Raw genomic sequence first — 24,037 nt, 5'->3', positions numbered from 1 at the left:
GGCTGACACCCTATCCACTGTGCCACCACCTAGTCAGGCAGGAGCAGAAAATATTTTGAAAACAAAAATATTTCTTGAGCATTAGTATGAGTTGGTTCTTTTAAAAAACTTTTATTTATTGACTGATTTTAGGGAGAGAAAGGGTGAGAGACAGAGAGAGAGAGACGTTGATTTGTTCCTCTTATTTATGTATTCATTGGTTGATTCTTGTATGTGCTCTGACCCGGGATTGAACTACAACATTAGTGTATCAGGATGACACTCTAATCAACTGAGCCACCCGGCCAGGGCCATGAGTTGGTTCTTTTTCATCTTTTTCAAAAGTTGAATTCTTACTTTAATCTTTTTCAGGCTGAGAATCTGGTAGTTTTTAAAAAAATAACATGAAGAATGAGAGTATTAATCCTAAAATAAATTTTAAAATATTTGCTATTTATGTTTATGTGTATCTAATATTTATATATTCATATTCTATATTTTGATTCAATTACATATTCTATATTATTTCATATTCTGATGTCCAAGTTATAAATGTACCATACCATATGCCAATTGACCATTTTTGGCCTTTAAAAAAGTGGAATCCAGCACTATTTATTATACTGTGTCATTCCTGCTTTGGAGTGTGAAACAAAGTTATTAAAGCCTTGTTTACTTTGTTGGTAACATTCGTAAGAGGAAAATATATTCTTTTGTTTCTGTAAATACTAAGTAATTTCTGTAAGTTTTTCCATCTGATTGAAAGAGAAATTAAGTTGCTAAAAGCAAACATGCCTTGCTATAAGGAGCAATCTTGTAGTGCAGAAGTAATAGATTAGGCAACGGAGGATCCCCTACCCCCAACCTCCAGCTTCACTGGTACCCCTAAAGTGCATCATGCTCACTTAATATTTAATGTTTCTGCGATGGAATCACTTTTTCCCTTGAGGTTGACTTCAGATTTGCCAGACACACTGACAACACTGCACTCCTTATTTTCCCCACATGACCTCAGCTTCTGCTTAAAAAATGTTCAAATAAAGGATGCTTTTGTTCATATCTCGCTTGCCTGTAATATATTGACAAAGTGTCTGCCGGCTGAATGGAATAGTTTTACAGTATGAGTGCTGCTTTCAGTGGCACGGCAGGACTTGGGCTTTAGAAGGAAGTGAATTGGATAGGTCAGGAGAATGTACCATTTGTAAACACCCCTTTCCTTTTTTATTTATGTGTCAGGACAGCAGGAGCAGACTGTTTAGTGCCTGTCGCTGTGTAGAGCCAGAGGGAAAGCAGCTTGGAAGTCAGCTGCAATTTTTTAAACAATGTTCCCCTTGCCCCTCTGGATTATGATCTTCAAGTGTTCAGACTTGTCTTAGAAGCTGTTTTGAAACTAACATGGTTTAGTCCACTAACTGCATGTTGGGTAAATTCAAAACCCACATGCTCGTCCTCTTGCAGTGGAATAAGTCACATCTGATGGACATTTTCTGTGCTTATAGCATAGTAATGAACGTCTGACAGGCGCGACCTTTCATAAGACAACCCACACTATTGGCTTTCTGCCCAGAATATTGCTGCAACACTATCTGTGATTGGTTATCTCTCTATCATGCATTGCTTCACAAGGGGAAACAGCCCCTTTTTAAAATAAATCTACGATGGCTGGCTGCAATATGCCTCACTGTAAGTACTGTGTGTAGGTGCATGTGTGTGTGTGTCTGTGTGTGGGAGAGAGCAGGCTGACATGGATGTGACTTAGTCTGGTAGCACATGGCAAGGTTGTGATACTGTAGGACATCAGTGAAGTGCTACTTAGTAAATCTTAACCTATCTCTTTTTTCTACAGGTTGGTACTAAGAAGTGCCTTTCCTGACGTCTCTGCTGCTTGGAACCGCTTCTAGAGCAGTCTCTGCTTTTGCCTTGCTTGCTGCCAGCTAGACTGTGACGACAGCACATCCACCCTCCACCTCTAGCCCAGACACCCCCATTTCTACTTATAATCAAGAGAAAAGCTCTAAGTATCTGGCATTGCCCTAAGCTGCTTTAGTTTTAAAAGAAAAGTTTGCTGAAAAAGTAAGATATCTTCTTCCAGGAAATCAAGGAGGAAAAAAAAATTATTTTCTCGATTTTGCTCTAAACTGCTGCATCTGTCTATGCCAAACTAATCAATACCGATTGCACCACCAAACTCCATTGCAAATTCAGCTGTGAGGAGATTCCCTTTCAGACAACTTTGCTGAAAGCAGCTTGGAAAATCGGTGTCCAGGGGTCTGCCACATTTTCATGCTTGCATTTTGGGCTCAAAGTTGGCACTGGGAAGGGGTTACTGAGAGCACAAGGCTGATTCAAGGCCCTACTTTTAAACGTTCATCTACTTAAAATCCTAGTATTTCTTTAAAAACCAAAACCTCTTTGAATTAACAGTTTCATGCTGTGAATTTCTAGTGGGAGATCTTTTCCTTGATATTGACAACACAATTTTCCATGTACTTTTAAAGCAGGGAGTGGGAGAAAAGTATTTTGGAGGGGACATTTTCATCATCATTTTACAGTTTTATCAGTTCAGTTTTTTTTGTCTTTTGGTTTTTTTATTTTTATTTTTTGTGTTTGGTTGTTGCTTTTTTTTTTTTGTGGGGGGGATAGGGTTTGTTGGTTTCACTGAAAATTTTAACTACCTGTAAAATCTAAACATGGCTGTTAGTGTCGCACCAATTCGGGACACAAAATGGCTAACACTGGAAGTATGTAGAGAGTTCCAAAGGGGGACTTGCTCACGGCCAGACACGGAATGTAAATTTGCACATCCTTCGAAAAGCTGCCAAGTTGAAAATGGACGAGTAATCGCCTGCTTTGATTCGTTGAAAGTGAGTAAATATTATATTATTTTAAGGATACACAATAATTGAATAAAGGGGATAAGGATAATAGAGTTCACTGAGCTTGGAATTATGAATTGCTTTGTTAATAGTTTAGTTACATGGTATGTTCTTATTGGTGATGTTGGGGTGGGGAACTTTATTGAGAAGCAACAGAACCAAATCTGGCCAAACTTGTTTGTTATGAGTAACTTTATCAGCCCTTTAATGCTATGATTCCTTTTTTTTTTCCTAGAGCAGAAAGTGTTGGCATACTTTTTAGCTTAGTAATAAGTCAGTGTCTAAAATAACAAAATCAGTGCCTGTCTATAGGAGTAGTAAATGTAGATACGTGTGTGTATTAGCATATGCACAGATTATACACAAAGCTATGGCAGTAGCTGAATGAAGACAATTTGATGGTACTTGTTTCTAAAGGTGCTGTACTATTGTAAAAGAATAGCAGACACTGAGTAAGCTAAACTTGCATTATTGATGCTTTATGTTAATATTTTGACACTATGGATTTCTTTTTGATTGTATGAGCTTATTATTTTAAGGCCAGAAGCAATGTATTTTGTGGCAAATTAATTAGAAGTAAGGTTTTGAACTGCTATTCCAGTACCCTACCGGAGCCATAAACTTTGTTGAATGTGACTTGTAAATAAGTAGAAACTCTTAAGTTCTATTAGTACTTGGATTTCTCTTAGCTTCTGTTATTCTAATGTGAAGGAACTTAGCAATTTATTTTCTATTAGATCCTGACCTTTTTTTAAAATTTGTAACAGTCTCAGCTAGACATATATACTAAATAGATTCAGTTAAGTATATCTAGAATTCAAAAATTCATTGTATTTCAGGTATCATGTTTGAAAGTGGGTCTTTTAAAGGATAGCATACATGTCTTTATTTTGCCATGCAAGATCAAGCCTAGTAATGTGAAGAGATCTGGGTATTACATTTATTTGGTTTAATTCAATTGCCTTTGAATACTAATATGCCAGTATAATTCTCTCTTGAATTTTTGAAATGGGGATCTCTGTGATTTCTACATACATAAAGAAGTGAAAGTGTCAATGATTTTTGTTTTGAAAAAAAAAAAGAAAAATAGTGCTATAATAATGGTTTCTTTAGTAACATAGGGGTGAATTAACTGAAATAGTTAACTCCTAAATTAACCCATAATTCACCCTGATGTGATAAGTTAATTTATGAGTTAACTATTTCAGTGAATTGCTCTTTTGATCCAGATTGGGGTGCTCATTTTGCTAAAGTTTTCTCCAAAAACTCAAGAATATTATCATCAGAGTAGGAAACAAAAAGGAGGTATTGACAACAACAAAGATAACTTATAATGTTAGATTAGTCTTAATGTCATAGTCCTAAAGATCAGTAAGCAAAAATTGTACATTATCACTGGGCCCTGCTTTCCCTTTTCTCTGAAAGCATCATTGAGGGGCACAGTAGTCGTATACCTTTATGAAAGTGTAAACCTAAATTCATGCCACCTGAATTTAGGTGTAATTAGAAACTGGAACCCATAAAATGAGGGCCAAAGGGCTAATTACACTTGTCAGTAAACAGCTGTGTCCATAAGTAACCCTGTTTTGACCCAATTACTAGTAAATCCAATTTTTAATCCTACAGACAGTTGATGGTGCACTCGTAGCTGCAAAATGAAGGACATTTAACTTGGCTGTGACATTGAGTGGTTTTACAGAAGACTTGCCTTCACAGCACTTGGAAACATTGTGAAACATTAAAATTCAGTTGCTATTTTTCCATCTCAAAATATTTTTTTAGTAGCTGCTCATTTGTGGCAGCAGAACAGTCCCCCTTTGAGTAAAGCAGCAACACTGACTGCTTAAAGACATGCTGTGTGGCTAACAACATTCAACTGCCACATCAAGGGCTGTTTCTTTTTAAACAGCAAATAATTTGAAGATTTTAAATTTACTTCTGAAGTGAACTTATTATTGCACCTAATCAATGCAGACTTGTCCATGTTCCTTGTCCTTCTAAGAGAACCTGAAATTTATAGTCTAAAACTTGGTAAACTATTTTAATTTGAATAAGAGGAAGCAAACACAAATGTATTTATGTTGCAGCTTCATTCTCAGAACACTAGCTCCTTAAATGTGAGTGAAATAACGATGTGAAGAATTAATTTAAAATTTTTGAATATGTAATTAAGTATGCCTCGTTCAAAAAAAAATTTTTTTATACATGTATTTCTAATACCTTGGTTGTTAATACGGTGTTTAGAATTCTATGTTTTATGTAGCTTTTGCCTTGTGTTCGATTTTGTGGCTAAAATAGATCAAAAACGTATTTTAAAAGAGTTAAAGTAACTGTGACTCATGCTTGAGGTCTGAAATTCGGAAGCATTACGAGGTTCCCGTGCCAGTAACTGCTAGCTCATTTGTATTGTCTCAGAGAGTGAACAGAAGGAATTTAGAAACCTTGTAATATCCTGACTTCTTTAATAAAATGTGTTCTGTGTACTGCTCCAGTCCGTAGTCCAGCCTTCTTTGAGTTCTTGAGCCATGAGATGGAGGTAGCCTGTGTAATCTGCTATTTTTAGCACGTTAGGAAAGCAAACTGAATACTCTCTGAGAGGACCCTGTGAAATGGCTGCACCCTTCAGCTGTGCTGCTTCAAACTTTGGCCAGGCTCCCAGGTGACTTACATTTATAGCAGACTTCTACTTAGAAGAGGAGAATTGGTTTCATTAAAAACAGAAGTTGGACTGTTCAAAAAAAGTAGTTATATAAAAGAAATCAATTGGCATATTACTAAGGGCAATTGGAAAAAAATTAGCCGATGGTATTTTTGGAGCATGTTGGTGATTCTAAAGTTTAAGTAATGAACTCTGATTAAATTTACTACATGAACACTGAATTCTGTCTCACAATAAGTGTGTTGCTAAGTAAAATGTGAATACCTGATAATGAGGAATATATATATAATATAGTAATATATATATAAAGTATATTAGAAGTGGAATGATAATAGAAAGAGCTAAAGCTGTAATAATGTGCACTGGTTTATAAATCAAACAATATTTTAAGCACTGAATTTTTATCAATTTTTTTTCAAACTTACAGTCTTAATATACAACAGTCTAAGAGTATATTCAAGTTGAGAATTAAATTGCTTGCAAACTATAGATTGAGTGTTTTAACTACTTCAGAAATCCTGAGCATTTGAAAAGGTACATTATTTTATGCTAGAGAGGATTTTTTCCCTTATGGCTTCTGAAAGAAATAACAACATAGTGTGCTGTCATTAGAACATTATATATCAGAAATAAGTTAATAGCAAGTTACCCTTTTTTTTTTTTGGTAACAATTTTTCAACTAAAATTTAGGTAGTTGTTGTAAAGAAGCCTACAGAATGTATTTAGTGTGATGCCAAGTTATTTATATTATTTATATTTCACCCTATGATGAACTGAAATAGACTATTCCTTATTCTTCTTCAAATGCCATTCATTTTCCAGGTGTTGGGGGTGGGAGATATAACCTTTATGTTTATGTTTATTATCTATTTTCCAAAAATTTAGCAAAACTCTTTAATATTTGAAAACCATAGTCTCTTGTTCTCTTATCAAATTAGGCAATTTTGTTTAAGATAATTAAGCATTTATTTCACTGTTACACACATTTATGTATAATATATAGCTAGCACAGCTGATCAAATTTATCGTATACATCAGAGATCAGATTCCACTACAAAGTGCCATAAAATCAAGGGCATTGAGTGAACATGTTTAAAGTATAATTGAAGACCTCAAAGAATGTATGAAATACAGAAATCAGCTATTAGAAGACACAAGCAGGAAAACACCCAGGTAAATGAACAGCTAGAAAACTCAGGCACATCAAGCCTCCAGGAGCTCTCAGAGGAGCAGGCTAGCATAACTGGACCAAAGTCATCCTGAGTTAGCATCTGTACAGTTAAATTTTAGAAGATCTGCCACTGTCAGCACAGTGGATCTTCAGTGTAGGGGTGGCTCACTGTGGTGCTCTTTTTGAATGTCCAGCTCAGTGTTTTCATCCTTTCCTCTCAACTTGCTTAACTGATAATCCTGAGAAAATTGGTATCTGTGAGTTTGAGACTCTTTCAGTCACAGCTTTGACATGGTAGGCTCCTAATTGGAATAACTTGTACTAAGACTTTTGTTGCTGTTATTGTTTGGTTATTGTTTCTAATGGCATCTCCTATGTGATATTAAAACTTTGACATATTATTATATTATAGGTACATATTCAATAATTCTTTCAGTGACAGGTTGATACAGGACTTCCTTTTTTCTCTGTAATGACTTCAGAGATAACTATCAGGCATAATGTGTGTAGCAATGTGTATCATGTGAAAGTTCCAATTAACTATTCAAAGCAGAAAGTTCACAACTTTGTAAATAACCCTGTAAATGTACTGTGATGTCATCAACTTTGACCATGAATCTTTCTTTAGTGAAATTCTCAGTGGCTGTAGCTGCTTTGGTAATAAAACTTTATTCATTTACCTGTTTGTATTTTAATAGTTTGAACTTTTGTGGAAAAATATATTTTTTAAAATGAATATAGATTTTTAAACTGTTGGACAAATTTCAAGAAAGGTTTTGAATCCCGCTACCTCAGGCACTAATTCTAGAACTAGTTAATTTGTTTCCTTCCATAAGATTTTGGTGCACTTGCTTCTATTTTTATTTTTTTCCTCATTTAAACTTTGCTTTAATTGGTGTGTGTAACAAACTAAAAACAATTTAAACCTAAAGCAATGTGGTACTTACAGTTGACTTCAAACTTTCATTGTAACTCATACTTTCTAAACTCACGCAAAATTCTAATTCCATGAATAGACTCAAAACAATTTCATACGCAAGGCTGTTATTGACTTAAAAGTCCATGCAGTGTGGGGTGGATAAATCTTTTAGTCAGGAAGTTTGTGACATATGCCCAATTCACATAAGAGGTGAGAAATAGAATGTTTCTTAGACCCAGCACAGACACCTCGGGATCTAATTTGGGAAGTTTACCCTGTCATTTTCTTCACCAAGGATAAGCAGAGGATTTCAGTTATCTGAATCACTAATCTGTTACCTTTCATGCTGAGCAATGTCTCTGCCTTCCCACAGACTTAGACAAAGCTGGTTATTTTCTTACAAAGAGATCCTATTGAGAAAATTTTGAAGTTTTATTTATTTATTTTAACTTTAGCAGCAACACAGTGTATGCTTTTATATAGAGGAGCAATATTCTATGTTCATAAACCAAAAATTATGACAGTCAGTGGAAGTGGATTACTAAACAGATGGATTTTGATTTAGGACTGACAGATGGATAGTTGCTAATAATATATAGAAACTTCAGTCAAAGCAACTGAGAAGTAAGAAAACTTAGTTGTTTGAAGTCTTATAGATTATTAGAATAGTGATTTCCCTGTAAATAACTAATTCTAGTGAGACCTTCTTATTCCAGTATTCATTTATAATTAACAAAGTTTTAAATTCTAGTATTTTTTTTTTACACAAATAATATCAAATGCACATCATGTACAGTATAATTTATATCCTCTGGCACATTTCTGAAATATTTTTCACTTTGAGATATACTTTGATTTGTTAGAGATAAAACTTTCTATAAGGACTTGTGATTTAAAACATAGTGTTAATTACAACCCCTTATCCATTATCATTTGATTGAAAGGCTGTCTCCTGGATACATTTTGGTGTTGGTCATCTCTGACCTCTGTTCTTCTTGTGTTTTATCTCCACATTCTTTCCAGCTTCCTGTTGGTTCTGATTCCTCTGTTTTTCTCTGGAGTCACACAAAAAATGATTCAGACATTTTGATTTTAAGGAATTACATTCAGCATTGAGTAACAGAAACACTTTTCCTCCCCAGCATGTGGCATAAACAGATTAAGAGTTTATATTTTAGTCCAGGGGTAGTCAACCTTTTTATACCTACCGTCCACTTTTGTATCTCTGTTAGTAGTAAAATTTTCTAACCACCCACTGGTTCCACAGTAATGGTGATTTATGAAGTAGGGAAGTAACTTTACTTTATAAAATTTATAAAGCAGAGTTACAGAAAGTTAAAGCATATAATAATAATTACTTACCAAGTACTTTATGTCAGATTTTTGCTAAGTTTGGCAGAATAAATCTTTATTAAACAACTTACTATAGTTAAATCTATCTTTTTATTTATACTTTGGTTTCTCCGCTACTGCCCACCATGAAAGCTGGAACGCCCACTAGTGGGCGGTAGGGACCAGGTTGACTACCACTGTTTTAGTCAGTTGTCCAGGCCTATAATGAAGACTCCACAGTCATTAGAAAATAGGTTTCTTCACCTGGCTTTCACCTTTAGGATTATTTTGCAACTGCAAGATGGCCACTGCAGAGCTAGCCATTATATCTGCAATTTCAGGAGGCAGGAAGAAGAAAAGGCAAAAGAGACCACAGCTCCCTTGGCTCCTTTAAAAAAGGTGCTTTAAATTCCACCCAGTGATCATTCCTGGTTTCTCATTGGCTTGATTTTGGCAGCAAGGAAACCTGGGAACTGTAATCTTTAAATTGTTGCTTAAATTAAAATCAGGCTTTTGGTAGATAAGGTTGAAGAGGAGAACGGATTTTCAGGAGGGCAGTCACTGGGATGGGAGAGTTAGGGAGTTTTTTTTCCTCTCAGAAAACTTCCAGAATCAAGTAACTCTCCCTGAAAACCACATGGGTCTCAGGGGTTGTTGAGGGGAGAATACTGTTGAAGAAAAACTTATATCTCCTTATCTTGGCAATTTGTCATCACTTCTGGTTAACCAGAGATGTCTTTCTTTTTTTACAAATTGTGATATGTTTAGTCAATAAAACCTGGCACATCACAACAAATGGATTGACCTTTACTTAGGTCAAAAAGAAAATTGCTTCATTTAAAATTTTTCTTATTGCCAATGAATATTTAGATACACAGTTATATATTTAAAAGTGGACTGTTAATAATGTGTGTCATTAAAAACAAGTCTCAAGTGATTTTATTTGACAAAAATAATATATAGTTATACAGATGATCTATTTTTTGCTTCTTCTACAAATGTATTTGTTTTTTATTTCTGCTGAAATAAAATGAGTTAACATTTATTGAAAACTGATGAGTATTTTCAGTGTTTTTTATTTTTTATACTAGTTAATCTTCACAAAGACTTTTTGAGAAAGTTACCTTTATTACTAGCATTTCATGGAGGGCCATACTGAAGTACAGAGAAGTTAGGCGACATGCACAGGGTCACTCAGCCTGTAAAATGTGAACTCCAAGCCTGATAACCTGACGTCACAGCCTCCCCTTTAACCACTTCCCCATAAAACATTACCTCTTAATTTATGCATCCACATCCTAAGGATTCAGCAAAGAAACATCTGAATAGCAGTTCATTCCTTAGTTTTTGCTAAGGAAGAAAACTTAAAAAGGCAAATTTATGGCACAGGACCTAAAACAGTAAATACTCAAAAGTAATTATTTGCGAATTCAACAAACGAATCAGTGCATGCATACAAGATAGCAGCAAGAAAGCTGCCACCAACTTGGAAAGATTGTATGTCTGTTTTAAATATATAGCCATATAGAAAAAAAGGTTGTAAATTAACCATCTTTTAAGTAGTCACTGTGTAAACTATATAGCTGCCTTCTGATGTATAAGAAAAAGGCAAATTCTGAAGTTTCATTAGGAAGCATTTTCCCACAGAAGCAATGTGGTTAAGTCATCAGTCAACCCTGGGAAGCCAAGTAACGCATAGGATGCTTGAGTTCCAGTCCTGTACAAATAGTACCCTGAAACCCTGGTGATTAGTCAAACCCAGGAGGCTCCATAGAACATGAGTAACATTTTATCATAAATCTTAAGTACCACTAGTATCATAGTATCATAGACACCCCCCAACTGCTTTTTTATCAAAATATTTCTATGGAAAAGATGTATTATTCAAGTTTCACTGTGGGGCTCCAGAAATTCACCTTGCAAAGAAAGTGGTCTTTCTCAAACTCCTGGGACACTTTCTACAAGTCAGTGCAAGTTTTCTGCAGCCCCAGGTTTGGGTAGCTCCTGACCCCTGGGGCTATTTCCTTTGCACAGGACAGAGGCTCAAAATCCACGGGGACCAAAGATGGGAGGGGGCAGAGGCTGCAGTCCAGAGATTCCCCAGAGTGGGAAGACTTCTTTTTCATATGTCTTCCAAGGACATTTCTTTGTTCTTTTTTTTTTCCTCTAAAAAGCCTACTTCCTTTTGAATGTACGGCTTGTTGATCCTGAGTCTGGTCCACTGTGGAACTTAATATTAATGAACAACTCCTTTCCTTTCTCTTTCTGAAATTTTCAAAAGTTTAGCTGTTATTTTGATACTGTTGGTTTCTAAGTAGAAGTAGCAATGGGGAAACAGGTGAATAGTGAAAAATTTCAAACTAAAATACCCCCCCTTTTTTTTTGCCATTTTATCACACGAGATAACCAAGGGATCAGCAATAACCAGATGTGAGGAGAAGGAAGGACATTTAGGCAGTCCTGGTCATGGGGGTGGGTTTCCACAATTCAAGGAGTGTAACCTAAACACTCCTGTGTCAAACTTTGAGGAGGCAGATACTAAACTGCAGTGCTCAAAGGCTGACTGCTAATAGGGAGAACAGTGTGTTTGGTGGTAGAGGTCAAGTTTGGAGTGGGAACATCTCAGCCGAAATCAGAGGATCAGTGGGAGAGGAACTTAAGGAAAGGGGAGAGAAATGTCTCTAGTGGTTTATCTTTCCTTTCCTTTCTTCTCCCTTCCCTCTCACAGCTACTAATTCTGAGACCACAAGTGGGAAGAGAAGAATTAGAAGGAATCTCTAATCTGAGAGTTCCCATAGCCATACGCCACCAGACTAGGGCAGCTGTCCTGGGTCATTATTGGCCAGTTGGGAACTAACTATATTTCAAGCCTAGGTCACAGTTTTAAGCTTAGCAGCATTCTTCTGCATCTGTCTTGACATATTAAACAATGTTTATACATATTTTAAGTTTTGGTGATGTTAGGCTGAGACTCAACTAATTATTGAGACCCAAACACCCTGTGTTCTCAAGACCTCCTATGATGCCAGGCATCTTAAGTTAGTCTTTATTTCTCTGCATAAAATTCAGACTTAAGGTGCAGGCTTCTGGATCTCAGAATCACTTATACTTAAGTCCTAGCTGTTTGCAAATAAAGGCAGGGAAGCTGTGTTAATAGCTGACAGTAAATTACGTAAAGCAAAACATGGAAAATTTAAGTTAGAAAAGCTAGGAAGCTTTTCTGTCACTTTCAATTTTCTACACCAGCACGGACAAAATCAGTGTTTAGGATCTGCTTGTGATGGATAAATTACATCTGTAATTCATTCTTTCCATGTTACTGCATTCAGATGATAATTTGCTTTCAGATATCATTGTACATCTAATATTCTAAAATCATCCTTAGACTGAAAATAAGTCTAGTAACATCTCCCAATCCCAGGAAGCTTTTGTAATTAAACAATGTTAGTTCATCAAATGGGCCAAGTTAAAAAAATAAGAGTTTTTAGAGAAAAACAGCCAAATTTATCCTGCCTGAAATAGGATTCCTCCTTGGTCGATGGCATTGCTCCTTATACACCAATTCTCCTGTAGTACAGGGAACCAAGAAATGAGCCAGGCAGGGAGAAATAACTGAAGAATTAATATTTTATATAAAGAATCCTGTTAAGAAAGATCTGTATTCTGAATGACCCATCTTTCTTCACATAATCTCATATCTGTTCATGGCTAAGTGGAAAGTAATGAAATCTAAATCTAGCCATGAGAAAAGATTATCATCATGATTTTATTTATTGAACTCTTTTTTTTTCACTATTATGAACTTTTACTTCCAGACATTGCTTTCCATGAATTTATTATAGTGGAGTAATAAATTGAAAACAAATGTCCACATAAAAAAACCACAAAAAAAACCTTAAACTCAGATGAACTAAAGAATAATTATCCATATCAAAGAATAGCATTTCCATTGCAAATTTTTGCATGGTGGAATCAATTTAAGTAGCTCTCTCAAAGCCTTTAAACTACGATTAACATATAGTAGCATAACATGTAACATACATATAATAGGTTAAGTATGCATAATGAGAAATGCAAAATTATTTGATTTTTTAAAAAGAATCCTTATTGGCCCTGGCCGGTTGGCTCAGCGGTAGAGCATCGGCCTGGCGTGTGGGGGACCCGGGTTCGATTCCCCACCAGGGCACATAGGAGAGGCGCCCATTTGCTTCTCCACCCCCACCTCCTTCCTCTCTGTCTCTTTCTTCACGTCCCGCAGCCAAGGCTCCATTGGAGCAAAGATGGCCCGGGCGCTGGGAATGGCTCCTTGGCCTCTGCCCCAGGCGCTACAGTGGCTCTGGTCTCGGCAGAGCGACCCGCCGGAGGGGCAGAGCATCGCCCCCTGGTAGGCAGAGCGTTGCTCCTGGTGGGCGTGCCGGGTGGATCCCGGTTGGGAGCATGTGGGAGTCTGTCTGACTGTCTGTCCCCGTTTCCAGCTTCAGAAAAATACAAAAAAAAAAAAAAAAAAAGAATCGTTATTATTACTTTTATCTTCTGTATTTCCCACTAAGGATGCATAATTAATGCCTAAATATTAAAGGGGAAATTTTCAGCAGAAACATATTTATACTAAAGGTTTAAGAATTTAAAGAAATTACAGACCTAAATATATGCTACTTCTGTATCTCAATTAAAGGAAAATAATAATTTTTTTTAATCGTTTAGTAAGATAAAACAGACTGATTTTTTTTTTCGATACAGTTGATATTTAATTTTGTATTTGTTTCTGGTGGACTGCATAGTGGTTAGACATTCATATACTTTACGAAGTGGTTCCCCCGCGCCTGATAAGTCTTGCTCCCACCTGACCTTATACATAGTTATTACAATATTATAGACTCTATTCTCTAGGCTGAATTCTACATCCCCTTGACTATTTTGTGAATGCCAATTTATACTTCTTAATCCCTACACCTTTTACCCATCCCCCTAACCTCCTCCCCACCTGGCATCTACCAATTTGTTCTCTATATCTATGAGATGGTTCCTATTTTGTTTGTTTGTTTATTTTGGTTTCTAGATTCCGCATATAAGTGAAATCATATATGGTATTTGTCTCTCTCTGTGAGTCAGATTGGTTTTTAGTTAACACATGTAGAAGTGGTTAATTTTATTCCCCTGATTTGATTAACATCTATTGATGATATAAAACAATGAGGGTCAGAAAGATGAAATAATACATACAAGGTTACACAGCCAGGAAGTAGTTGAACTGAGATTACAGACAGGCAGCATGTGCTTTCAACTTTGGCTCTCAGTTGAACTTGATTGAGGTGGTAGGATCTTGAAGCACTACCCTGTGATCTTATGCATACAGAAATACAGTGTCAGGTATTCATGAGACTACAGAGTAGAGTGATGGGCATAGTGAGGCAAGTATTTGTTGAATCACTGCAATGGCCTGAATTTAAAGCCACTAAATATTTTTTTAAATGCTTTCTTGTACTTTTTCTTAATTCAGAAGACCATCTCTGAATATTTACTAATAATATTTTTTCATTTAATTTAGAAATTTATAGTACATTTTAAACTGGAAGTCTGATAATCTAGATTTTCTAAAAGGTCAAGAAAAAATTTAAGTCATGCTAGACTGGAAACAGTATAGCAAATTAGAATAGTAGTTTGTTCCAGGGAAAAAAGAGAGGGAATGTCCAGATTTCAAGACAAAGCTTGGAAATGACATAAGGGACACCAGTTAAGGAAGTTTTCATTTCATAAATACCCAATGATTTATATTTCTGCATAGAATAGACTATGCTTTCTAATTCAAGGAAGTAATATAATTGATGTTCTTCTAATGCACAGAAGCATGAGACATTGTTTTGTAAGAGGCTGAGATTTTGTTCTTTTTATATCATGACTTTTATTGGGCACTTATAATAATATTAGAAACAAACAAAAATGTGCTTAACCTTTGTAAGTTGTACTATATGAAATTAAATCTAGATGAAACCATTGACCTATTTTTTGACAGTATCTTTCTATCCTATGCCACATTTTTGTATTTATGACAACTTTTAATATGGCATTTTAAAAATAATATAATTTTATAGATATATTTTCTTTTATTTTATGACAGAGAGAGAGAGACAGATAGGGACAGACAGAGAAGAAGGGAGAGAGATTAGAAACATCAATATTTTGTTGTGGCACCTTAGTTGTTCATTGATTGCTTTCTCATATGTGCCTTGACTGGGGTGCTACAGCAGAGTGAGTGACCCCTTGCTCAAGCCAGCGACCTTGGGTTCAAGGTGGTGAGCTGTGCTTAAACCAGATGAGCCTGCACTCATGCCGGCAACCTCAGGATTTTGAACCTAGCTGGGTCGTCTGTGTCCCAGTTCGATGCTCTATCTACTGCACCACCATCTGGTCAGGCTTAATTTTATTTTACTTTTATTTATTTATTTTTGTATTTTTCTGAAGTGAGAAGTGGGGAGGCAGAGAGACAGACTCCCGCATGCGCCCAACCGAGATCCACCTGGCATACCCAACAGGGGGCAATGCTCTGCCCATCTGGGGTGTTGCTCTGTTGCAACCGGAGCCATTCTAGCGCCTGAGGCAGAGGCCATGGAGCCATCCTCAGTGCGAGGGCCAACTTTGCTCCGTTGGAGCCTCGGCTGCAGGAGGGAAAGAGAGAGATAGAGAGAAAGGAGAGGGAGAGGGGTGGAGAAGCAGATGGGCGCTTCTCCTGTGTGGCCTGACTGGGAATTGAATCCTGCACTTCTACACTCCGGGCCAATGCTCTACCCCTGAGCCAGCTGGCCAGGGCCTAATTTTATTTTTTTTATCTATTTATTTAATACTTACTATGTTAATAAGCTGAAATTTCTAGATCTAGTAAGAGGAAAATTTTCCCATGGCTTCCATAATTTTAATGATATATTTAAAACCAATATTTTTAAGACTTATGCATTATATGTAATTGAAATAAAAAACAAGTATGTAAATATGGGAATCACTGATTGGATTTTGTTCTTGATATAGCAGAAAGAACGTTTGATTTTAGAAAAATGTAAATTCAAAGTTGTGTAATTCCTGGGCTTACTGAGTATTTATTAAATATTAGTTTAAATGGTATCCTGGACTATTATTCTCACATAGCAATTCATTTCAATGAACAAAAAAGTACAGAAAAGCTTTAACATCAATAGCTACTGTTACAAATATACCTTTCCTTGAATGATTAGAAACTCAATGTCTTTGGCCATTTTCTTGAATGTATCAGCAGATAGAAATGTTTTTAATGAAATTGATTGTCTTTGATATATTAATTTAAACTTAGTTTATAAATCAAATTTACATTGTGTCTAAAACTAAATTGATTACAGGGAAAAGTAACCAGATTTCCTGTCCTTTAATTTTATTTCTTTGGACATTTTCTTCATTATTTTGCTTTAGTTTTAGCTTTATGTTTTTGGTAACTTTGTCAGTGTCTAGATTGACCTCTGTACTCTTTTTCCTTGAGAAGACATTTATAGTGAATGTTATTTTATAGCAAATAAATATTGGCACCAGGATTAATGAGAATGTGGTCACTGGTGGTTTTCTCTTAGTTCCAGTACTGCCTTGAAATTTTTAATCAAAGTAGGATCTTCAGAATCATTGCAAAAAGCCATACGCAAAAATGTGTAAGTAATGAAACAGCTTTTTCATGACATAGAGTCAGACATGGTTAAGAACCCAAACCGTGAATTTAGCTGCATCTAGGTTTGATTCCATCAGTCACTTCCTGGTAATTTTGGGCCAGTCACTTGTCCTGAGTCTCAGTCTCCTGCATAAAATGAGACTATTGTTACTGCATTATTAGTGAGGATGCCGTGAGATCAGTTGTATAATATAGGTCACTCCATGCAGTGTCTTGCTCAATGTAAATATTTTATAAATGGAATCTCTTCGGGGTCCTGTCTGAATGCTAGAATTCAGTCTAAGTTATCTTTCCCCATATGAGAAGAACTTGACCTTTTGTCAGAATAAATGTCACATTAATTTGAATATTATACTACAGATATCTACTATTTTATTAAAAATAGTTACAAGTGACTTTCATCTGGAATATGTATAGATGCACATTATCACATACTACCTTATTTACTTACCTCTTACCAAGGGAAGACACTCTTTTACCCTCTTAGCATGTGTCACTGCTTCACTGTAAGCTCATTAGGGTAGTATTAATAAAATAATTCAGTATTTATATCACTATCTATGCCTGAACACCTATTTCATAAATGTAGTTACCCATGAGTGAAAAAGTGGTAACCATCTGTTTCACCTTTAATTTCATTTAAAACTAATGCTCTATGCTGGTCTAAAATAATTCACATTTGATATTTCAAATACTACATTATTACATAATAAGATAACATATAAATATATTATTTATGTAAATTTATTCCTAAAAGACTCACCTAAGACATTTTTCAAAAATAAAATTGACATTTATTTAGTAAAGTACCTGTATAGGGTAAAAGGTTAAGTCTTTTTATTTTCAAGATGAACACTATCCCTAGTTTGTATTTTCTTATACCTATATTAACTCACTCAGCAAAATATCTGCCACTTCCTCAAAGCTGTAAAGAGGCATCCAAGTCCATGATGTTCTACCTATCACATCCTCATTCTCCCCCCCCCCCGCTCCCCACCCCCATCACTATTACTCAGAATTGGTAGGGATCCAATTCTGTCTAGCCCAGTGAAGTGGTCTCTTTTAAAATGTGTAAAGGTGCTGGTCTAAACCACAAATTTGAGACTTTTTAGTTTGGTTAGAATAGGAGAGAATATGCCTTTTTAAGCAAGCAGGGGAAAAAAAATCCTGATCCTTGATTTTTATTGCTTCTTCAGGAATAATATAGCCTAGTAGTTTCTATGGCCTGTGCTGAGTTTTCCTTTGCAGTTGTGTGTAAATGTTGTGATATTCTAATTCCGAATATGCATTGTGCTGTTCTGTTTGACTTACTGAGCCATACCACTATTTTTTTTGCCATACCACTATTGATTGCCCCTTCTGTTCTTCTGTGTATTGATTTAGTATGTGGCAGTGAGTTCATTGTGTTACTTGATGGTGAGGGAGCATCAGATATGTGTTCATATGAGCTGCTTGTGTAGTCTGTTTACTTGAGTTGGCTATTTAGGGCTTTATCTTGTTGAGAAAAAATTTGGAGAAAGTACAGGAGAACCTCTGAGGACAGGGAACATACAATTTGTTTTCAGCATTTTGGAAGATGCCAAAAAATGCATGCAGTAAGGCCTTCCTGGAATTAAATTGTCAATTGATATTAGTTAGCAGATGTGTAAAGCCTGGGTTCCCTCATCGCCCCATCCCCTGCTGTCTCACCCATATGCTTCTTTTAAAATTCATGGTAGGTAGCACCGTTAGATGCTCATGTTTGTTTGAGAATAGTTCACTTCTCCGTAAGAATGGCTTCATGTACAAACCACCCATTATTGGACAAAAGTAGAAATAACAAGCAGGGTGTATATGTGTCACTGGGTGCTCACATACTGGGGATATTGCAGAAGTAGAAAATTGGGCTAAATGATTAAGCTAGGAATCATACGAGTTCTTTTTTTATCTATTACAGTTTTGTGTCATTTCATAGTTAAATTGTTTGTGTGTGTGTGTGAATTACAACATTTAAAGTAAGGCTGATAATTTACTTATTTTCTCTGACATTTAATTGTTTGAATTTGCCCAACTTTAGACAATTCATTCTTGATGTAAAAACATTAACCTTCAGAATGAGATCATAGTACCATGATCCTCTAATGAATGTTACCTTTTGTTTTAGCAGCAGTTGGCTCCAGGCCATGGAAAAGTTTTTATTTCCCATCAGCTCCAAGGTGGGAGCCAAACCAAAGTTAAAGAAATATTTTCCAGCAGACAAGTTTCTACAGATAATATCAACAGTCCAGGACCATGCGCCTGGCTGTTTCTCTCTCTCTCTCTCTCTTTCCCTCTCTCTCTCTCTCTCTCTCTCTCTCTCTCTCACACACACACACACACACACACACACACACGTTCTCTCCTTATGAAACTGTCAGATTAGGAAAACATATTGAAATACTGATAATGACAGTAACTTTCACGTCGAGAAAGGAGCTCCTTATTAATCCTTCCCGGTCACATTATGGCCTCAAAGTTTGCTTACATTTTCAAAATGTATTTGCTTCAGGATGACTGGAGGAGGATCACTCTCCCTGTGTTAATACCTTCCAGGGCTTCTTGCCACCTCTGCTTTGTTTGGCTAGCCTGTGATTTTTGAAGAACGAGGGAACATAATTATGACTGTTTTTTGAAATGCTTATTAAAACTCTGGCCTCAAAAAACGTGCCAGTTCAGAAATGTAACAGGAGAAATGTGAATGCTCAGCGTTGCAATAGAGAGCATGTAAGAGACAGTGCCAGTTGGACCACTTTGCTCCAAATACCTACTAGACCCAGACTTTTCTCTTGTCAAGTGATCGGCCATAGGCATAGCAGGATCCACATCATGCCATGTGAGTCAACAGTTTGTTTGCAGGGCATGCCTATTGTGTGCCACAAAGAGTCTCAGGTACTTCTCCCAGCTTCCTGCACCAAGCAGAAGAGACTTGGGAAAGTAGACTTCCCCTACTGCTTGCCCCACCACCTAAACCTACTCAGGTAGAATCTCTAAACCAAGAGACATGCCCAGATATATACTTAAAAAGCTATATGCTTTTAGATAACCACCATTTATTTTAAATACTGCTAAGAAACTCAAGGGAACATAGTATTTTTGCCATGACTTCTCGATCTATATAGAAGATGTATTTTTCTCCTAAGGATAAAACCATCTGGGAATATACACATGCTTCTGACTCTTGTAAACATCTGGCTTTGCTTTCTGATTAGCACTGTGGATAAAATTTAAAACATTATTTTGAAAACAAAATAACTTTCCTAACTACTTAGTATTTCTTATTCATAGTTAGGAGGTGGTGTTGCTGTGTCGTTAACATCTCTATCAAGTTTCTGATTCAAAAATTATTATTTTGCTCTAAATAACATTTCCTATGACTTCTGTCGTCTTAAAAAAATGTGACAATATGTCTGATAAGGGGTTAATAATCAAAATTTATAAAGAACTTGTAAAACTCAATACCAGAAAGCCAACCATCCAATCAAAAAATGGGCAAAAGAAATGAATAGACACTTCTCCAAAGAGGACATACAGATGGCCAATAGGCATATGAAAAAATGCTCAACATCACTAATCATTAGAGAAATGCAAATTAAAACCACAATGAGATATCACCTCACACCAGCCAGAATGGCGCTCATCAACAAAACAATACAGAATAAGTGCTGGCAAGGATGTGGAGAAAAGGGAACCCTCCTGCACTGCTGGTGGGAATGCAGACTGGTGCAGCCACTGTGGAAAACAGTATGGAGATTCCTCAAAAAAATTAAAAATCGAACTGCCTTTTGACTCAGCTATCCCACTTTTAGGAATATACCCCAAGAACACCATAGCACTGTTTGAAAAGAAGAAATGCACTCCCATGTTTGTGGCAGCATTGTTCACAATAGCGAAGATCTGGAAACAGCCCAAGTGTCCGTCAGTGGATGAATGGATTAAAAAGCTTTGGTACATATATACTATGGAATACTACTCAGCCATAAGAAATGATGACATCGGATCATTTACAACAACATGGATGGACCTTGATAACATTATACTGAGCGAAATAAGTAAATTAGAAAACTAAGAACTATGATTTCATACAGAGGTGGGACATAAAAATGAGACTCGGAGACATGGACAAGAGTGTGGGGGTTACGGGATGGGGGGAAGGAGAGGGAGGTGTTTGAGAGAGGGGAGAGGCACAAAGAAAACCAGTTAGAAGGTGACGAAAGACAGTTGGACTTTGGGTGATGGGAATGCAGCATAATCAAATGTCAAAATAACCTAAAGATGTTTTCTCTGAACATATGTACCCTGATTTATCAATGTCACCCCATTAAAATTAATTTTAAAAAAATGTGACTTGATGTGCATTGATTAGCAAGTTTCCATTTACTAGCTTCCCTTTTGTTATATGTCCTCTACTAATTATAATAAAATAGCCAGTCAGTAAATTAATAAATGTTATTTTTATTTAAATTTTTTTTTGCCCTGGCCAGTTGGCTCAGTGGTAGAGCATCGGTCTGGAGTGTAGATGTCTGGGGTTTGATTCCTGGTCAGGGCACACAGGAGAGGTGACCATCTGCTGCTCCACTCCTTTCCCTTTTCCTTCTCTCTCTCTTCCTCTCTTGCAGCCATGGCTTAATTGGTTGAAGTGCTTTGGCCTGGGCTCTGTGGAGCCTCTATCACAGGTATTAAAAATAGCTTGGTTGCGAGCATAGCCCCAGATGGGCAGAGCTTAGCCCCCAGATAGGGTTGACAGGTGGATCCTGGTTGGGGTGCATGCAGGAGTCTGTCTCTCTGTCTCCATTCCTCTCACTTAGAAAAGAAGAAAAAATTTTTTTTTCTAATTGATTTTTAGAGAGAGGAGGGGGAGAGAGAGAGACAGACAGACATTGATTTATTGTTCTGCCTATTTATTCTTTCATTGGTTGATTCTTAAATGTGTCTTGATGGAGTATTGAACCCACAATCTTGCCATACCAGGACTACACTCTAACCAACTAGCTACCTGGCCAGGGCTTGAATGAGTGTTATTTTAAAAAAGATTCTTATAATGTGTATAAACAAACATGGAAATCCAGTGATGACCTGGTTAACCTCACAACTATTTTATTTTTTGTAAAGAATTTTATATTTTTTTACAGAATTTATTTTATCATCTCCAAATAACACCACATAGAGTATAATGAATTTAAAAGTACAGAACTTTTCTTGCATCAGTGGTAGTCCTCAAGCATAGGAAATGAATAGACTAGCCTGTGTGGGTGTAGTTTTATAAACTATGAACACATGAAAGTGGTCCTCAGACCCCCAACTCTGTTACTTTAGAACTTTATACATTAATTGCATGTGTTCTAGGAAACAGGGAAAATCAATGGTCAACCTTAGCCTGTAATATATTTTGACAGCATGAATGAGTCAAGCAAAGCAAATTCCCAGACTATTTAATAGTACAATGGAAAGGGCTTCTAAGGAAGTCATTCTTATAACTAGCTGAAAAATATTTTTCTTAGTACCTGTTACAGAGAAAAACAGGTCACTGTTGGAAGAAAAATGAAATCTCCAGTTATATGTATTCTCAAAATGATTTGATCAATTAGAATGTGTTTATCTTATGATAGAACTCCAAAAAAGGATACTGCTCAACACATCTCCAAATATTTAATGAATATTGTCTTCAGTTTCAACAAGAAACTATTTAACAACATTACGTGTTTTAATTCAGTCAGCACTGTAGAACTTTGGCCATCTTTTATTTTCAACTTTTTTTTTTCATTTGAATAAGTAAAACTACATCATCATAAACTTAAAATGCTCTATTTTAGGTTTATAAAATACTGCAAATTTGTTCCACCATGTGGTTCTAAACTGTATTTGAATGAAAATAGGACTTGATGGGAGGAAAAGTTTTTGCTTGTAGGCTCACGGATTCTATTCTAGCTGGTTTGTCCAGCAGCAACTCCTCCCCTGGTGACATAATACTCAGTGTGAGCTTGATGGATTCCAACCATTGGCTTTAACATTACTGCATAGATCTTTGTAAGGACAGGCTGCAAGTCTCATTTCTAAGCCATGACTAGCTATTATGTCAATTGGAAGAACAGAAATAAAATCAATGCACATTAAAAAAAAAGACACTCTACAGTCATTCACAAATTGTAGCCAACTTTCAAATTGTAATATCCTGGCTAGTTAAGTACTCCTAATTATTATAATTTTTCAGTATCAGGTTAATTTTTAAGTTTGGAATATAACCTACTAACCTTATTTGCGCTATTGGAAGTCTCTCGAGCATTTTTGAAGTGACTTACAAGAAAACTGAGGTTCACCTGTGGTTCCGCTTAGGTTAAGCTTTTACCAGAGTACCTGTCATAGAGGCAACTCACTGAGTAGTCAAGCCTCCTCTACAATAAAAACTTTATAAAAATTTTAAGAATAAAAATTTAAGGTGCTAGGTTTTTCAATGAAAAAAACCCCTGACTTTTTCTTCTTGTGTAAATTGAAGATTTGTTTACTTTGCATTATAAATGACCATTTATGTACTGTTCAAGGGCTTGGCTTTGTCACTTTCAACAATGAACTCCAGCGATCCATAGGTTCTTGGAATTGCAGTTAGAACAGTCTTTAGAAATAATGTGATGAAATTCATTCATTTTTCACATTAGACAACCAAGGAGCCATTGGTGAGGTTAGGGCTCAATCATATTTATAAAGATTCTGAGACCACCTGGAACCTTTAATTATGACTAGTCAGTTGTTCACAGCAAACACTGGAATATGTTGTCTTTATTTAATGAAAATGGCATGATTGACACACTGCTATTAAGGTCTAGTCACTGCTGTTCTTTGCTACTAAGGTGAATAACTTTCTTGACTATTTTGATGGGTTGATTACTGGCAGTATTAAAGGTTTACAGTGCTTGGTTGTTTAAAATGGGCTCCTCAACCCTCCCCAAAGTATGCATATATATAATTAAGTTTATTGTAAACTTTATTAATATAAAGATATATAGGACACAATTTAAATTTATAATAAAATATACAGTATTTTTTATTTCAAATTCTATGTTTTGCTTAAACTTTTGCATCTATAGCCAACCTTTGGTCTCTAGTAGGAGATGAGTTCAGTTCTGTCTCTGTGCCCTTATTCTCAGAGGCCCTCATTATACAGTGATTATCAATAAGACATACTTCATGAAATGGAGAACTTTTTCTCTACATTTCCCTACCATTTGATATTTAACAGAATAAATCACACTATACATGATTTTACAGCTCATTTATGCATGTTTCTTTTTCTGCCATTAGTTTATAAGCTTCTTCAGAAAGGAAAGCTTAATCAATCACCTCTGTATGCATGGTGTTTTGAATATACTTGGCATTCATTAAGTGTGTAGTGAATTGAAAGACATGT

At 36.0% G+C, this 24,037-nt stretch overlaps 1 protein-coding gene across 15 annotated transcripts in view; it reads left to right on the top strand.

Annotated features, from left to right (window-relative positions):
* The window catches only part of MBNL1 (muscleblind like splicing regulator 1), a 223,435-nt gene that overhangs the window by 67,181 nt on the left and 132,217 nt on the right, over positions 1-24,037 (top strand). For 8 of the 15 annotated variants that reach the window (XM_066259066.1, XM_066259071.1, XM_066259070.1 and 5 more), the window contains exon 2: positions 1,826-2,843. The exons of 4 other annotated variants lie outside the window; for them this stretch is intronic. In XM_066259066.1, the coding sequence (XP_066115163.1) occupies positions 2,670-2,843 (174 nt within the window). In that variant the 5' untranslated portion in view covers positions 1,826-2,669. Of the gene's footprint in view, positions 1-1,427; positions 1,663-1,825; positions 2,844-5,400; positions 5,515-24,037 lie in introns of those variants that run through there. 3 more of the 15 variants (XM_066259065.1, XM_066259078.1, XM_066259079.1) reach the window with 3 other exon arrangements.

This window comes from Saccopteryx bilineata, chromosome 2, assembly GCF_036850765.1.
Source record: "Saccopteryx bilineata isolate mSacBil1 chromosome 2, mSacBil1_pri_phased_curated, whole genome shotgun sequence".
NCBI classification, from domain to species: Eukaryota; Metazoa; Chordata; class Mammalia; order Chiroptera; family Emballonuridae; genus Saccopteryx; species Saccopteryx bilineata.
Note: the sequence above shows the minus strand (reverse complement) of the source record. Positions and strands in the feature narration are given on the sequence as shown.